Source organism: Felis catus, chromosome A3, assembly GCF_018350175.1.
Source record: "Felis catus isolate Fca126 chromosome A3, F.catus_Fca126_mat1.0, whole genome shotgun sequence".
Lineage (NCBI taxonomy): Eukaryota > Metazoa > Chordata > Mammalia > Carnivora > Felidae > Felis > Felis catus.
The window spans coordinates 99,484,925-99,503,981 of NC_058370.1; the positions used below are offsets into that span (position 1 = coordinate 99,484,925).

At 46.1% G+C, this 19,057-nt stretch overlaps 1 protein-coding gene across 11 annotated transcripts in view; it reads right to left on the reverse strand.

Annotated features, from left to right (window-relative positions):
- TRABD2A (TraB domain containing 2A) overlaps positions 1–19,057 on the reverse strand; it is an 80,935-nt gene that overhangs the window by 26,565 nt on the left and 35,313 nt on the right. For 9 of the 11 annotated variants that reach the window (XM_045054481.1, XM_045054482.1, XM_045054485.1 and 6 more), the window contains one exon: positions 16,913–17,473. In XM_045054481.1, coding sequence (XP_044910416.1) covers positions 16,913–17,473 — 561 coding nt within the window. The remainder of the gene's footprint in view (positions 1–16,912; positions 17,474–19,057) is intronic. The other 2 variants (XM_045054487.1, XM_045054479.1) reach the window with 1 other exon arrangement.

A 19,057-nucleotide genomic window follows, 5' to 3' on the forward strand; every position in this document is an offset into this window, starting at 1 on the left:
GCAGTCACAGGGACAGTGGGAATCAGGATAAACAGAGCCTAAGTTCGTTTAAACCAAAGGGAAACAGACTCTCACACAGCAGAAAGGCCAAAGCAGAGGAGCATGGTAAGTTCAGGGCTCTCCTGATCTATGTAACTGCTTTATTTTTGGACACCCTTATAACTAGAAAACTCAAGCCTACCCAGGGCAAATGAAAACCTCTGTTCTAACCTCTCTCTCTGTCTCTTCCATTGATTTGCACCAACTTAGGACACATGCTCACACCTACACCAATGAGAATAGCCAGAGGAATTCTGCATGCTGATTGGCTTAAAACCAGATCCTGAGACAATCACTGACAAGACTGGCTCCTGAACCAATCACTCCAAGATGGGCACTTGGAGTAAAGGCAAGTAAGGTGGCAAACTACTGGATTCAGAAATAAAATTCAGGGGCGCCTGGGTGGCTTGGTCGGTTAAGCGTCTGACTTCGGCTCAGGTCATGATCTCACGGTCCGTGAGTTCAAGCCCCGCGTCGGGCTCTGTGCTGACAGCTCAGAGCCTGGAGCCTGTTTCAGATTCCGTGTCTCCCTCTCTCTCTGCCCCTCCCCTGTTCATGCTCTGTCTCTCTCTGTCTCAAAAATAAATAAATGTTAAAAATAAAAAATAAAAAGAAATAAAATTCAACCCCAAGGTTGTCCTGGTTTTTCCTGCTAGTTTGAAAAGAATGCCTAGGAATGAAGAAATGGAGCAAGGCAGGAGGAACCGAGGGTGTAAAGATGTGTCAACAAGGATGGGGTATTAGGGCATATTGAGTAGGTAGTGATAAGCCCAACCACTTAGAGTGGCATGAGCAAAGGTCACCACCAGCTTCCATCAAATGTCTATTATGCACTGGGTCCTTTACAAAGGTTTTTACAGAGGAGGAAATGGATTCAGAAAGGTTCAGTATCTTGCCCCACGTGAAAAAGAGAAGAAATGAGGGAGACAGGATTCAAACCCAGATTCATAGCCTCCAAAGTTCATGCTCTTTCCAGTAAGAAGCTGGATAGAACAGCAGGATGGGCAGCAAGACCAGCCTTGACCTCTCCAAGGTGTCTAAAGCCTACTTCTTCCAAAGCAAGGCCCAGCTGATTAGGACCCATGCACCTCTAAGAAAGGACAGTACCGTCCTCTAAGTACCCACTTCTCCAGGATGCCCTATCCTGGTTATAACAGTGCCACTCAGGTAAAAAGATTCAGAGACAGCCTCAAAGTCACCCTCTGTGTCTGTTAATCAATACCCTTCACTCAGAGATCACTATATCGGGTCAATTTCCACCTCTGGAGGAAAACATCCACAAAACCATACTCCCATTTCAGACCCTTCCGACTCTTCTGAAATAGCAGAGAGCTAGGCATATGAGAGATGCCAAAATCACCACGTTCTCTCCTCTCCCAAACCCCTACCCAAAGCCACAGCCCGTGAAGGGACAGCCCTATACAGGACATGCCTATCCACTCCCTCCCAAGCCATTCCCATGACACCTGGGTGAACATCCGACTCCATGATATAGCACTGGCTGAACCATCAGGCTTACTTCCAAGGAGTACATCTACCCACAGAATAGGCTCAAAAACCATCCACAAGCAGAACATCTCTAGGCCAAATGCCAAGTGCTTTGTTTTGAATCTTGGTTAAGATTTCAAGAAGAGTAAGAGACAGCAAGAAAGAAAGAACTATTGGAAATTATTACAATTCTAGTAAAACTCCAATTAGCATAGAGTTTCTGACAGTGTACAGACTTAAAAGGACTTTCTTTTCCCCTCTGGAAACATCTGAATGGATGTCTGCTTTCATATTAGGGCTTGCCTTATACTGTCTTTTTTTTTTTTAAGTGTCAGTTGACCCCCAAAACATGTCTTATTAGCCAAATACTCTTCTCCAACCCTCCAGTGACACATACTCACCCCATCTGCACTGTCTTCGGAAAAGTAACAAGCTTATTACCAGAGAGTTTGCTCCAGTGTTCAAATGCCACCCTTCCTTCCCACCCGCCCCTTCTTCCCCCCAGATCTACCCCCCCCCCCACATCTCCCCTTCCACTCTCCCCTTGCGTCCCTACAGTTCTTCTCTCTCCTTTCTTTCTGGGCTGTGGAAAGAATCGATTAAGCTCCCTGTCCAACATTTGCAGCATGCTTCTTTCTCTTTCCTGAGACTTCTTCAGCTGTGGGGAGACCCAGGTCCCAGTTGAGGCATTGTTGCGGGAGCCCATGGGCTGAAGGAGCGAGGGAGGGGGTTCGAGTCCGGCAGATGCCTTTATTGTCAAAGACAAAGGCCCCCCATCGAGCCTCTCCACTTTTCAGCACTTTCATCCCCCTCAGATCAAAGGGCTGCTCTGCATATGAAAGGCACCGCCCATTATGCGGCTCACATTAGCCCCGCACCACCCCACCAGCCTCCCAGCTCTGCGAACAAAGGGGCTCGCATCTGTTCAGGCCCAGGCCTCACCTTCTGGGGCGGTGGGTTGTTGTGTCTTTTCTCTTAGCTCACTTTTGAGAGCCATTCAGCTCCTTGAAGTATAGTTGGAGAGCAGTAGGGGAAGGTCTTCCTTGTCCTCAGAACATTCCGCCCCGATATTGTTTCGAGCCCCCTTGAGGATTTCTGGTCCTTGCCTCTCTCACCTCACCTGGGTATGGAGGCAGTGGGGACACCCTCCTCAAGCTCATTTATTTTCTCCCTTCCCAGCCACTCCGTAAAACTCCTCCTTCTTTATCTGAAAGGGGACTATTCCCATGGAATAGTCTAGACTGGTCCCTCAAAGGAAGATGGTGAGAAATCCTGCTCCTTTTCCTGTTAATGTTAATAGATGCTGCCTGACGTAGGAGGTAAAGCCTCCACACACTTCTTTGGACATTGAAGTCTGCTTTCCAAGGAGGGAAAGTGATTCTAAGAAATTGGATGTGAGCTCTTTGCAGCAAAAGGACTCAAGCATGAGGACAAAAGAAACTGAACTTCAGTGACACTCCAGCCTGAAGAAGCATCCTTTTGTAAATGACGCTGGCTCCTGAATACCAGGAGAGAACATGGAGAGACCTGAAAGAATGCACCAGGCCGACCAGGCCCTCCCTCTCTTCTCTGGCGGCCACCCTCTCAACGTCCTCCACGCCTCTTCCCTCCTCCTATCCTTGGTTAGGTCTCCTGATCGCTCTCTCCTTTCCACCCAGTCCACATCCTGCCCTGACGCCAGATGGCTGACTAAGCAACACGGGCCACCTGTTACAACTGAACCGTGTGACCCACCCACCAACCCCCGAATTCACGTGATGAAGCCCTGACCCCCAATGTGCCTGTATTTGGAGACAGGTCCTCTAAGGAGGTAATTAGGGTTCAGTGAGGCCATTAGGGTAGGACCCTGATCTGATAGGGCTGGAGTCCTTATAAGAACAGGAAGAGACACCAGAGCAATTCCCCAACCACACCCCACACACCCACCTCCCCACACACAGAAAAGGCCATGTGAGAACACAGCAAGAAGGAGGGGCTGAGAGGGGCTTCACCGGAAACCAGCTGGGGCGGCACCTTGATTTGGTACGTTGGCCCTCCAGAACTGCGAGAAAATAAATTTCTTCTGTTTAAGTTTCCCTGTGTGCGGTATTCTGGGATGGCAGCCCAAGCCAATTCCTATACCTCCTTCCCCCAAATCCCACACAATGCTGAGGTCACAATAAGAACAAATACCAACCTCTGGTCTCCAAGGCCTAATGAAAGTTACCACCTCTGCTAAGCACTTCCAGACTATCTCAGCCCCACCCTAGAAATCTCCATTTTTTCACTTCTATTGCCCTGAAAGTTAATTTTCCTTTATGTGCTTTAAAGTTCAGACAAAACAGGGGCACCTGGATGGCTCAGTCGGTTAAGCATCCGACTTCGGCTCAGGTCGTGATCTTGCCGGTCAGAGTTTGAGCCACACATCAGACTGTGCTGACAGCTCAGAGCCTGGAGCCTGCTTCGGATTCTGTGTCTCCCTCTCTTCTGCCCCTCCACTACTGGTGCTCTGTCTCTCCAAAATGAATAAACATTAAAAAAAATTTTTTTAAGTTCTGACAAAACAAACAAGCTTCAAGAAGAATCAGATGAAGAACCCAACTAAAAGCATAATAAAGCTAACTGCACCCACTTAACCACACTCAGAACTGTTACTGAGGCTAATTAGGCATAAGTGGTAAGCACTTCATCTAAATGGCTACAGGCCGTATTATTTCTAGAGTCTGGCCTGCTCCTGGACGTTCTCTTAGTTTGTATTTTTTCCAGTATCCATTACCAGCTCCATGTCAGTTTTCCCTTGTAGAGCAAACTCTAGTCCATAGAGACCACAGTTCCCAGCCTCACAGTGTCTTTCTCTTGATGGCCCAGGGCCCCGGACCAACACGGCTGAAGCTCTGAGCCAAGAGGCTAACTCTAACACCCCGCAGTAGTGACGGGGGTCGCAGCCCTCTCCAGCCCACACTCAGCTGCCAGATGCGCCGACCTGTGACACTCCTCTTGGTGCTCCCACCTCCTCCTGACAACCCCTCAGTGTACACGGAGGTTTCCCAGCCTCACACACAAACCCTCTGTGGCCTCGCCTTCCGTCCCACCCCTACACAAATGCGCACGGAGCCCGCCCACCTGCCACCACCAGGCCAACACAGCCTGCTTTTCCCCAGGTTTGCCTGCACCGTTGGCCCATTTGAAACATCTCCCTTTTTCCGCTGCCTGTCTGAATCCTTGCCTCCCCTTGAAAAATCCAGCTCAATATCAAAGTCGCCTGGATAACATTTAGCAAATAATCAGTCACATCAATCACATTCCTTGGTGACCATTTCACCACAATGGCCCCAGAGAGGGGAGGAGAAAGGCCAGTCTCCTCTAGCCAAGGCCACGTCCAGAAACCACGCCACCTGCAGTGGGCCCACTTCGGCGGCCAGCAACTGAGGGCCGGGAGGGCACCTTCATCTTTAAGCTCTTCAATCTCTACGATTCTCCCTAAAGTTCAAGACTGGTCTGGAGAGAAGCTATAAAACCTCACCACAGAATTGGAAACCCCTCTTGAAAGGAAGGGGAGGCCCTCTAGGACACCCCACAGCCTAGAAACACACGCCCACGCGGCCCTCGTGAGGTGTATTTAACCTGCACTTCTCACTCACTCACGGGGGATCTGGGAGAGGCACACTGCCATTACTATGTGACCAGCATCCCTGCCCAGGTGGCAGGAAGGACGTTACTCTGGGAGGATGAACAAAGGGGGTAAAGTCAGGGTAAAGATGGAAACAAGCAGCAGAGTTAATGCCAAGGCTCACTTGCTTCAGGCAGTGTGGCCTGCTGGAGTGATGAGAAAACAGCAGCCTTCAAGTAGCAGCCGGTGATTAGCAACTGTCACTGGAAGACGCTGAGCTAGACTCACTTGAAAAAGGTAAGCCATGGGCACCTGGGTGGCTCAGCCAGTTAAGTGTCCAACTCTTGGTTTCGGTTCAAGTCATGATCTCATGGTTCGTGAGATCAAGCCCCGCGTCGGGTTCTATGCTAACAGTTCAGAGCCTCCTTGGGATTCTCTTTCTCTCCCTCTCTCTGCCCCTCCCCAACTTGTGCTCTCTCAAATCAATCAATAAATATATATTATAAAAAGGTAAATCAAGATCCTTGCTCTCTAGGAGTTTCTGTGCGAGTTCAGGACATGAGATAAACACATGGAAAGCTAAACACCACTGTAAAAATTAAATCACCATAAACCTGATCATTCAACAGCTGCCACAAGGTAGCAAATGAGCAATTGCCCAGTTACCTCAGGAGAAAAGGAGTCTTCTGCAACCTGAGGTAACTTCCAGAGGCGATTCAAGAATACGGACCAGAATGGTGACCAAGAACAGAAACGGAGGTTCTCAAACTTGAGTGTGGATCGGAATCTCCTGAAGGGCTGGTTAGACCACAGATTGCTGAGCCTCAGCCCCAGAGTTTCCAGTTCAGGAATCTGGGATGGGGCCCGAAATGTTGCATTACCGACAAGTTCCTGATGATGCCGATGCTACTGGCCCAGGGCCCCACTCTGAGAGCCACTAGTTTGGCCTGAACATGCTACATGAGTAGTAGGCACAGGTAGCCCTGGTGACCTGCCTGCCTCACAGCTAAGTCCTATTTGTACGACACAGTGTGTTCATTTTTTAGGTGGTTACCTACCAAGAGCCAGGACATCTAACAGAAAACAAACTGATGGTTGCCAGAGAAAAGGTGTGAGGGGAAGATGTACAAAATGGGTGAAGGGGAATGGGAGATACAGGCTTCCGATTATGGAATGAATAAGTCATTGGGGATGAAGGGCACAGCATAAGGAATATGGTCAATGATACTCTAATACTTCAAGGGATACTGCAGACTCGTTTCTGCCCCATGCCCCTGCCTCCCTACTCCCTTCCAGGTGAGCCTCTGCTTTTGGCAGGTATGTTGGGTAGGCAAGGTTGCTTATCACTGAAGAGAATACCCTCGTGGGGTGCTGCTGACTGACTTCTCAGGGAAGGGACAGCTCTGGGGACACTCTGTGCTGTCTGGGACTTCAGTGGGGCCCCCAACATACCAGGGTACATGCAGAGGACGCAGGGATGGGGTAATGAGACCCCTCAGCTCTCTCGTGTGGTCATCCACGTTTTATGATTCCACAGCCTTTGCTGAGGCTGCCACCAAAGCCCCACTCGGTCCCTTTCAAGGCCTGACTGACCATGAATAGAAAGGAAGGGCCTCATGGAAGAGTGTGGGGAGGAAGGACAGCACAAAACGTGGCAGGAGGGATATAGGAAAAGCAGAGAAGTGCCATAATGTCCAAGGTGTGGCATTACACGATGCCACCAACGTCCACCTCCAGAGTCCAGGGCAGCCTTGCTCCATCACTGGGCCACAGAGTACCTCATCATACGGAGACTTCGACTGGCTCCTTGGATTGTCCCGGGGAAGAGTTCGTCCAGTTCCACCCAGCTCCTTCCCCTCCTCCTTCCCCCATCTCCTCCAAGCAGGGTAGACTGCCTGATCCAGCCCTGTTGGGAGGTGGACTCTGGAGGAGGGACAGGGCTCACACTCTCTGAGTGGCATGCTGGGGGTCATTCCTAGAGTCTAGGGGTGTCCTGGAGCTGATCCACCACGGAAGAACTTGCTGCTTGGGTGTCAAAGGGGTTCCCTGCTCCCAGGCAGGAGGCAGGGACAGGGGGCCAAAATAAGGCTGCAGCATCCCTTGAAGTGCTTCTCTTAGGACTCCAAAGGCAGCAGAGCATGGTCAGAGCCGGCTGAGGCCAGAATCCCAGGAGAACATGCGGTATCCATGCAAATGTACAAAAATACCTAATTTTTCTAAAGTTCACTTTGGACTTTAGAGAAGCAGCCCAGAGCCAGGGGATGGCAGGATCACCACCAGCTTTGTCTCTGGGTCCCTAAAATAAGAAACAGAGTGCCCAACACACACTGAGTATGCTGAGTGCTGAAAGAAGTGTGTCCCAAATAAAGACTAGCCATAAAAAAAAAAAAAAAAAAAAAAAAAAAAAAAAAAAAGACTCAAATCCTGAGCAGGCCTGCTCCCAGGTGGAAACTGCATCTGGAAGTTCGTGAAAATCACAGCCAGCCATAAGGTACACAGTTGATTCAATTTCCTATTCCTGGTCCAGAAATAAGGAAGTAAAGGGAGACTTTACTAAATGGCCAGTAAATGGCCAAGGTGAAGAAATGCCATGGAAGATCCCCGCCCGGGAGAGCTAATGGCCCAGCCTGGACTTCAAATGTTTGAAGACCATGCCCGTCACAATGGCTATGCTGATGCCCTGTGTGCAAGCAGGCACAAGGGTGACTCAGGGACTAGATGTCACAGGCTCCTAGGGCATTTACAGCAACTACAGCACTTCGCCCAGCTATGCATAAGAACATGAAAATATTACAGAACAGAATTGGGAAAAGAATGTAAAAAAACAAAAGACTGATTTATCTCACAAGCACAAAAGACTAGACATAATGTGAATTTAACATGCTGGTCTTGACACAGAAAGGCTGTATTTAATTTTTAAAGTAATTAGCATACACTCATGTTGTATCCCATTTTGGCCACGGTATCTACAAATTCACTGCCTCGCATTGGCCTCACTGACATGTTCAGCAGTAGCCCACCTATTATCCTATAACCACTCATGAGCCCCTCCAACATGCCAGTCCAAGCACATTCCATTTCGATTATGGAAAATGCAGGAAAGCCACCCATCATTATCATGATCAGTTTCAAAGATGAGAACATCTGCTTTTATTGCGGTTTACGACTAGGCAGCAGGAACTCCCTCAGCAAATCAGACCTGTGAATCTGGCAGGTGTTACCACTCAGCGGAACTGGGTTAGAAAACCAGAGTCTACAGCCATACCACCCTGAAGATGCCCGATCTCATCTGATCTCAGAAGCTAAGCGGGGTTGGGCTTGGTTAGTACTTAGGGGGAGAAAACAGGAAACTGGGGAGCCCAGGCCAGCCCTGCCTAGTCTCTACAAGACCCCTGGCCCTACACCAGGTTTATTCCAACAGGAAAGTGACCCCAGCAGGGCCTCTGCTTGCTGATGCACCATGGCACTCTTGCCGTGGCCTCTGGGCACAGAGACCTGTGGAGAGGCCTACAAAGTACAAAACAAGGTATCCCCAGGCTTTCCTAGGATTGGGCTATCCTAGCCCTGGCGGGTCCACACTCTCCTAAGGAATGTTGACCCTACATCCTCAGGAGGCTTTCTCAGACCAGCAAGCGCCTCCCCAGCTCATACCTCTCCTACATCCACCTGGCCCTTAATAGCCTGAGATGGAGACACATGGATGGCATCTTTCTAGAAATCTGCCCTGCCAGGGGCTGCCTCCATCACTCTGCCCTGTCTGGGACAGAGCCCCATCCTAGAGCCATGGTTTCTTCTATTAGGTAACTGATCCATCTTTTTTTTTTTTTTTTTTTTTTTGAGAGAGAGAGAGAGAGAGAGAGAGAGAGAGAGAGAGAGAGAGAATCTTAAGCAGGCTCTACACCCAGCACAGAGCCCAACTGGGGGCTCGATCTTACAACTGTGAGATCATGACTTGGGCTGAAATCAAGAGTCAGATGATTAACCAACTGAGCCATCCAGGCACCCTGTAACTGATCCACCTAAAGAGAACTTGCTCCAAAGAAGAAAAATCCCCATCTTCCCAACACCCCAAAACTGTGACTCAAGAAATGCACTTTTTCATAAGACTTGAAAAACCACTGGGCCTAAACCATTGTTTAAGATTTCACTTTTTGGGGGGGGAGGGGCAGAGGGGGAAGAAAGGCTTTTTAGCAAAGCGAGTTGTTAGGGTCCTAGGGGTACAGGGCAAAAACCAGCAGTGACACCTACTACTGAAAGGGACAGCAGAAGTGACAGGTGAAAAGGCAAATATGAAATATGTTAGTGCCATCTATTGGCAAGAGTAAACAGTAACAGAAATGATTCTGTACAACAGCAATTCAGATCATTAGAATGCTTACGCATCATCTGAAGAGCACTCTGGGGTTTACAACAGACTTTTACATCCAACTAACTTCAGTATGTTGGGATACGAAAAGCTCAAAGATGCAGGCTTTACATGTGGAAGCAGAGGGCAAACCTGGACCTACGGGCTTGGCTCATATTAACTCTTGGATTCCGTGACTCAGACCCCAAACACAGATGTGGCCAGGTCCCAGGGGACAGAGTCCAATGCTGAGAAGACTGGGGCTGTCCCGAATTCCCACCCCAGTCCACAGTGACATCCAGTCCATCACTGGGAAGTGGGCAGAAGAATCCTGTGGTCAGACAGATTTGTTCTGGTCAGTCCCTCAAAGGAAGCAGACAGACAGCACCCTATGCCTACAGCTTGTGCACAGATGCCTGGTGGTGTGTGGCTGTGGAAATAGGATTTAGAAAGATCATTTCTCTAGGGAATTCTTTAAGTCTCTAATGTGAACCCACCTCTGCAGCTGAGAAGGAAGGGAGAGGACTCACAGGTGAGCCCTGCATCACTAAGCCTCCGGCTGCAAGTTCAATTGCTTTCTGCACATAAGGAATGGCAGTGCAGCTGCTAACACCAAGCAGACACAAACTCTGGGTGAACGAGAACAGGCATCGTAACCTGACTCCATACTGAAACGGGAAGCAGGCATCTGCCCTGAGATGGCAAGAGCAAATCCACGGACAGGAAGGAAGCATCCTTTCCCTTATGCCAAATCCAGATCGCTGAAGGGAACAATTAGCTCTCAGGTAGTAACAGAGAGGTGAAGGGGGAGAAGTAGGAAAAGTAAAAGGATCTGGAACAGAGAGAGGACTTCGGTCATTTTCCACACAGAAGCTGACTAAGCATCTACTAAGGGCAGGCTATGGTGCTGAGTCCTAGGGAAACAGTGATGAATCCTGCCTCGAGAAGCTGATCGCCTGTATCACAAAGACCTCAAGTTCTGGGAAGCAACAACCAGATTACATCTTACTCTTTTTACATGGCACCATGCTCAGCCGGAAATCAATGGATGTGTTGACTAAATGAATATAGGAACGGGTGGCTTAAGAGAATAACTCCTAGTAAACTCACACCCTGGTGTTTGAAGTTTAGGGCCAGCTGGGCAGGGATAAGTCTATAGATAGAGGAACAAAGAAAGCCATAAGATCAAGACATCACTGAAGGTTGCTAAGAGAACAGATCTTAAAAGTCCTTATCACAAGAAAAAAAGGTTTGTAACTATGTACGATGACCGATGTTAATTAGACTTATTGTGATCGTTTCACAGTGCTTACAAACATTGAATCATTATGTCATACATCTGAAACTGTTGTTACATGTCAATTACATCTCAACTTTTTAAAAAATCAGACAAAAAAGATCTTAATAAAACTCAAAAACTGCTTCCACTAATAACAAGTGCTTCTGATAAAATTCTAGTAAAACAGAAATCCAAGGACATTTCATTCACATCAGAAAGACTAATCAACTACCAGCATGATATTTAATGGTGAAATAGTAAAGCCATTCTCCTTCAAGTTAGAGAAAGAAAGAATGCCCTTTTTTATTACTACTACCTAATGCTGTCCTAGGTATCCTAACCAACACATTAAGGCAAGGAAAAGAAACGAGACCAACTACAGAAAGGTGGAGACAAAATAATTATTTATCAATTCTATTTCTGGTCACTATGAAAGCAAGAGGATCAACTACCATTGTTAGAATACACGATTTCAACTCAGTAGTTAAACTGATATAAAACTTAGTAACCAGGGGCGCCTGGGTGGCTCAGTCGGTTGAGCGGCCGACTTCAGCTCAGGTCATGATCTCGCGGTCAGTGAGGGCTGTGAGTTCGAGCCCCGCGTCGGGCTCTGTGCTGACAGCTCGGAGCCTGGAGCCTGTTTCGGATTCTGTGTCGCCCTCTCTCTCTGACCCTCCCCTGTTCATGCTCTGTCTCTCTGTGTCTCAAAAATAAATAAATGTTTAAAAAATAAATAAATAAATAAAACTTAGTAACCAGATAGAAAATATATTGCAAAGAGAGTCTTTACACCAGCAAAATTTTTATTAAACATAATGCATAAACTTATGACTTGAGCAAAATCTAAATCAAGAATTCTACAAAATAAGAAAAGATTAAAATATAATCAGATAAATGGAAAGGATAGCATGTCCACGGATTCGTTGACTTAACATGAGGAAAAATGTCAGTTCTTCCCATATTGATCTGGAAGTTAAAAAATCATAATCGAAATGATTTTAAAAATCATTAAAGAAAGTGACATCATTATCAAATATTTAAATCCACTCACTAAGAATGTGTTATTGATACAGAAACAAGCAAACAGATCCATGGAACAAAACAGAAAGTGCAGAAACAGAAGGTACGTGCATATGTGCGTGGGTACGTGTGTACGTACGTGTCTGCATTGATAACGCTAAAAACACAGAGCATCACAAGTTAATAGAAAAAAGCTGACCCCAGGCCAGTTACACTAGAAGGGGCAGCCATAGGCATTTAGAAGCTCCCCAGTGTCGAGTCCTGACTAGGTACGCAGGCAAAGGAACAGCCACGGGACCCATCATAGGCAGCATGGCCTCCAAGTGGATCAGCCTCAGACACACTCATCCAGAATCAGTCTGGATCAACACTGTCCAACAGAAAGATAGTGTGAACCACATATCTAATTTTAAATTTTCCAGCAGCTGCATTAAAAAAGAAATACTTTACATCCAAAGTAGTATCATCTCAGCCTGTAATCAATAGAAAAAGTTATTCATTCTTTAGCCATACTTAGTCTTCAGAATCTGTTACATATCTTCCACTCAACTGACATCTCAATTTGGACACTAAATTTTCATCAAAAACACTTGATCTGTAGTTCATTTTCATAAAATTTATAGTCCAGAAAGGAGATCCACATGCCCAAGTTGTTCCAAACACAATTATTAGAACAATAATTGAATCAATTATCAGTTTTTAAACTTTAATTCACTTCCTCAGTCACAGCCATATTTCAAGTGCTCAAAAGTGAGCCTCATGTGGCCAGTTGTTAATGAGTTAGACAATGGAAGTCCAGAATCCTCCACTGTGACTCCAAACCCCAGAGTCTCACACTGACCACCACACCTGTTGGAGACTCAAAGTCACCATGACCTTCCACATTTCCGGAATCAAACCCAAATTCCTCCATCTGTTAGCTATGTAATCATGGGCAAATCTCTTAATCCCACTAAGCTTCAGTTTTCTCATCTATAAAACAAGGATGACACTACCCATCCTGTAAAGTTCGGAAGATTAAATGCAATATTACCAATGAGGCCTGGCTCACAGAAGGCATTGCATGTTGGTTCTCTCCCTCTATATCTGTATAGTATTTATGATTTTCCAATTTACTGTTTTATTTGCTTCTGACAACGGGATGGGAGGGCAAATATTATTATCCCCATTTAAAGATGAGAAAACAAAGTTCAGAGAAGTTAAGGGGCAGCATAAGGTCACATGCTGGTGATGGTGCAGGAATTCTCACCCCAGCACATCTGGCTCTGGGTTCACTGCTTCTCCCACAGAACAGCGCTCCAGCCTCAGCCATGCCTCAGTCTCCAGCTGCCTCTACCCTACAATCCAAGAGGAGGGTGGGAGCTCTGAAGCCGAGGCCCACAGGGCTCCTCCCAGGCCTCAAGGAAGACCCGCTCTCCTCTGCATCTTCCTGGCAGCTGGTTGGAGAGGTAGCTCAGGAGCCTGTGGGCCTGGCCATCTCCCCCTCTCACCTTGTAGTCAGGCACCAACGTCCTTCTTCAGAGCTACAGAGAACAAGGAGGAAGGAACCAACCACTCCTCAAATGGGGCAGAAGAAATGGAACAAGGGAATGAGTTAGGCTCGTCTTCTATCAAATTGAATGCAGATGATCTTACTGTTCTCTGGACTTACTGAGAAGGGAGACTCCAGCTGGCTCCACCCCAAAGCCTCTGCTGGAAATCTTCAATTCCACACAGAAGCGAGAATGAACAATGGACAACTAACTACACACAGCAACCAACATGGTGAATCACAAGGGTATTGTTAAGCGAAAGAAGCCAAGCCCTCTAAAGGAAGCATACTGCGTAATTCCATGTATGTGAAATTCTGAAACAGTCAAACTAATTTATGCTCAAGGACTTTCAGAACAATGGTTCTGGGACTGGTTGCGGGTGTGTGGGGGAGGAGTAGACCTCAGGGTCAAGGGGCTTCGGGGGAGCCAGTGCTGCTGTTTCCCGCCCTGGCCCTGAGTGCTGGGCACATGACTGTGTTTGTGAAAATTCAGCATGTGCACTTTTCTGTATAGTTATGCTGCAGGAAAAACTTGATACTAACTTTCTGGGGTGATGGAAATGTTCAATAAATCGATCTGAGTAGTGGATATAAGTATATGTCAAGTGTCATTGATCTGTTCACTAAGGTTGTATTTTACTGTTTATAAATGAAACACAGGAAGTTACACACCCCCCAACCAAAAAAAAAAAAAGTTTTAGGAATGTCATAATTTTTCCTCCTAAATTTAAACAACTTTAACCTCACTAGCTTAACCTTAAGTTCTTATAAAAAAATTGGTTTATAAATACTAAATACCTACCTGAACGTTAAGAAGGTGTTATGAAATCAAAATGACTCTAGTATATGACTACAGGCCCTAAAATATCTCTCAAATGTATTATCTTAAGAGATGGTGCTACACACCTTCCCTCAAAGATACCTTTGAGGGTATCTTGAGATATATTATCTGCCAAGCAGATATATATTTACCGCCAAGCCTTTTCCCCTCCCAGTTTGAAGTTTGAAAGAGGGCTTAAGCCCAAGCAAAAATGGTCATAGATTCCAAACTTGTATGGTCAAAATCAATAAGACTTTAGATCAAAGCACTATCCTTTTACAAAACATTGTATTAAGTTCAGACATTGGGCGCCTGGATAGCTTGGTTGGTTAAGCATCCAACTTTGGATATCAGCTCAGGTCATGATCTCACGGTTGGTGAGGTTGACCCCTTGTCTGGCCCTCCACTGACATCATGGAACCTGCTTGGGATTCTTTCTCTCTTTCTTTCTCTCTCTGTCTCTCTCTCTCTCCCTCGCAGTTCTTTGCCCCTCCTCTGCTCACACTCTCCCTCTCTCAAAATGAATAATAGGGCTCCTGGGTGGCTCAGTCAGTTAAGCATCCGACTTCGGCTCAGGTCATGATCTCGCGGTTTGGGAGTTCCAGCCCCACATCAGGCTCTGTGCTGACAGCTCGGAGCCTGGAGCCTGCTTCGGATTCTGTGTCTCCTCTCTCTGCCTCTCCCCCACTTGTGCTCTGTCTCTCTCTATCAAAAATAAATAAATGTAAAAAATAAAATAAAATAAATAAATAAACTTTTAAAAAGTTGTTTATTTATTTATTTTGAGGGGAAAGAAAGCATGAGAAGGGGAGTGGCAGAGAGAGAGGAGAAAGTGAGAATCCCAAGCAGGCTTCACACTGTCAGCATGGAGCCCAATGTGGGGCTCGAACTCACCAACCAGGAGATCATGACCTGAGCTGAATTCTGATGCTTAACCAACGGAGCCACCCAGGCACCCCCAAAATAAATAAATAAACTTTTAAAATAATAATAAATGCAATCATTGAAAAAGTTAGAATATCAGCTTCTTAGGTTTCCAAGATAATGTGAGAAAACTCCCCCAGGAGATAGATGCAGACAATTACTGGTCCCTTATCTTGTCTATAAATCTCAGTGTGCCAAACAAATACTATATTTTAGTACCTGAGTATTTTTTAATATATACTCTTAGCAAGGTAAGTTAAATTCCTTACAAATTTTATTATCAATTCAGGAACACTATTTTTAGGCTGTTGAATGTCCTTAAGTTCTTTAAGTAACAACCCAAGTTCAGCATTTCAAGATCTGCTAAGACCTAGATCTGCTAAGTCCTTTTATTCTGAGGACCAACATCCCAAGGCCAACCACTGAGAATATCTGCAAAACAAGAATACTTATTTCAATATGGTCAATAATATTGTAACAACTTTGTATGGTCACATGGTAACCATACTTATTGGGGTGAACATTTAGTAATATATATAATTGTCGAATCACTATGTTGTATACCTGAAACTAATGTAATACTATATGTCAACTATACTTCAATTAAAAAATTTTTTAAAGTAAAAAATACTTATTTCATATTGCAAAATTCTCATTTGTCCCCAGAAGTATCTAATCTGCTATAAAACATCAACAACAAATTTCACCAAAACGATTAAACAATGGCACTTTAATAAAGTGCTACTTGTCTTATGAGAAATGAAGAACTTCTTGAATATGAACCTAAATTCCAATGTCCTGAGGGAGGGGCTATAAATGACAGAAAACAGGAATATAACTCTGCCTTACAAAAGGAATACCCTGGGGGGAGGGTCCTGAACAGGGACAGCAATGATCTCAAAGGGACCAATGTGACCTAAAACAGCCATGCCCAGTATTATTTTCAAACCAGGCCATACCCTGTGATAGTCAGTCTGACATTCACATTGTCCACATACTCTCAATGTGGCTTCTTTTTAAAAAATAAATAAATAAGGATGGATTTTTTAGGGGCACTTTGGTGGCTCGAGCCCCACATCAGACTCTGCACTGACAGTACAGAGCTTGCTTGGGATTCTCTCTCTCTCTCTCTCTGTCTCTCTCTCTGTCCCTTTCTCTCCTCTCTCTCTCTCTCTCTCTCTCTCTCTCTCTCTCTCTCTCTCACACACACACACACACACACACAATAAAAATAAACTTTAAAAAAATAGATTTTTTTTAAGTTTATTTATTTTGAGAGGGGGGAAGGGCAGAGAGAGAGGGAGAGAGACAATCCCAAGTAGGCTCCACACTGTCAGTGCAGAGCCCCATACAGGACTCGAACTCACAGATCACAAGACCATGGCCTGAGCTGGAATTAAGAGTCAGGTGCTTACCCGACTGAGCCACCCAGGTGCCTCTCAAAGCAGCTTCTTTTTTTTTTTTTTTTTTTTAATAATTTATTGTCAAATTGGCTAGCATACAGTGTATACGGTGTGCTCTTGGTTTTGGGGGTAGATGCCCGTGATTCATTGCTTACATACAACACCCAGGGCTCATCCCAACATGGGCCCTCCTCAATGCCCATCAAAGCAGTTTCTTAATGAATGACCTGAATTAAAACAAGTGACAAAGGTATGTCAATACTTTTTGGGATGACAAGAAAAAAAACCCTCTTCTCTCTCAGTAACACACACACAAACGATATAACTGACTCTATGGCTTATTTTTTAATCCTCTGAATAACATTCTTGAGCAAAGACAAGTTTCAGATCAACTGTCCTTCTGAACCATCTCCTATAAGTCAGTGAACTCACACACAATCAAATGCCAAGTCCTTCTTGTAAAGAGAGTCTTACCTGTGAAAAGTTCAGCCCATTCAGTGGATGGCACTGCTCTTCCACCTTTTCCACGGCCCCAGTCTGTTTCCTCAGCCGCTCAGCCTCCTGGGCAAGGTACAGGTCTAAGACAGGCACCCCACGGGACTTAATGTCCACTTCGGTCAGGGAGTTGACCATGAGCATCACCCAGACGGGCCTCTTCCGCTCCCAGTTCCCCGCGATGGCGTTGAAGAGGTAGTCCGCATAGAGCCCCTTGCCACGCTGGTCTGGGGTCATCCACGAGGGCATCATGAGCTTGACGTACTCTAGGTGGCGCTTGAGGCGGCAGTAGATGTCCCTGGGGAGCACGTCCTGGAGGTTCTCGCCCTGCGGCAGCATCTGACAGCTGGTGAGGGCCGAGATAGTGTAGGGGTCCGTGAGGTCCAGCTCAAAGTACACAATGCTGCTCTGCTGAAAAGCCTCCTTGGAGTTGTCCGGGATAAAGTCCCAAACCCGGGTGTATGGAACGTGGATCGTGCCAAAGAAGTAAGATGGCGGGTCTCGCTTTATGGTCCACAAGAAGGAATTCAATTCACTCTGCTGAAGGGAAAAGAAAGGCCATTAAGTCATGATATGTAGAGTCAGAAAGCTGAGAGGAGAAAACGAACGGGAGAGACAAGTCACACTGCGAGAGGAAAATGATCAAAGTATGATTTAGACTTTGGAGTCCAGGTAGATTCACCTGCCAGCAGCAGGAGTCCTCGATGCAGCCTTTTCCCTTTGTCCCCCCAGAGTGTTGATTAAAGTCGAAAAAGCAATAGCAGTCTTTACGTTTGCCCTAGCAATGAACGGGGCAGGAGATAAGGCGGGGACTCTCAAGGGATTCTGAGGACACAGCTGGTACCGATGAGGGGACACCTGAGGAGACACTCAGGTGCCTCCCGGGCAGGCAGACTGATTGTGTCTGCTTCTTCAGATCTCAGATCCAACATTCCCCAAAGCAGTGGCTCTCCACGGCTGCCCATTCTCTCCCAGTGGTTTTCCAGGCTGAGCAGTGGTACACATCCACCCGAGGCCAAGCCATCGTGCCCTTTGCCCCTGAGTAGCTCGGTTTCAACAGCAGGCATTTAGGGAGTGTCTGTTTAGTAACAGACCCTGGACAAAGAAGAGCACAGGGCAGCTCTCGAGGACTTCAAGTCGTAAGGTCAGATATGAAGTGAACCGTGAACCAAGCAACCCAGAAATGTGAAAATCCGGGTTTACAGAAAAGAAATGGAATACATTCCCTTTACAAAAGGCTTTAATTTCAGCAGTCTTTTAAGTGTGATGTTCTCCTGTACTGTGGAGTTTCAGCTCACAATCAGTTTTCGTTATTGTCACCGTTATGTTCTACAAAGTCATCACAAACACTGAAGTACCAAACAATGAAGCACTGCTCCTAGGAGAAATCCAAGGGTTAGGTTCCTACAAGCCTCTGGTCACAAAATGTTCATCAACAGATAAATGCATAACCTTGTTTTGTATGTGCTCTGTTGAAAAACACCTTATTTAATACATGGTGCTGATTCACTGACGTTGAACTCACAGCCAACAGCATGACAACTCATGCCTGAACGAAGCTCATCTAACACATACATTTTCTCCCTGAGGCACGTCACAGCCTCCTTGTGCTTAGGAACACTCGATACTATCTATGCCTGGTTATTTTAAACAGAGAGATCACCACAAAAATGCAAAAAAAAAAAAATGCAGCATTAAGTAGGTCACCAAAAGGACACTTACTCACTCGTTACTTGTTTGAGAGCTGAAACAGAGCACTGTATCAATTTATTCCACCTCAGCTGGCAGTGTGTGCATCAGGCACATGTCTGCCCATGAAAGTGCCACAGGCATTGGGTTTATTGATCAATTTTAGAAAGTAGCCTAATTCACAAATGTGAAATCTGCAAACAATGAGGATCAGGTGTGTTTGCATTTGTATGTTCATTGTTGAAGCTACAGCAACTTGTCTTCAAATGATATGTTACACAGAATCTCAAAATCTAAGACAGATGAGAGCTGGTTGATGCAGGGGCCCCATTCCCCATTCTCACAGACTTCAACCTCTTCTCCTCCCATTCCCCTGCCACCTTCTGACCACCCAGAAGGCAGAGGTGGACAGGTAAACACAAGGCCTGGGGGTGA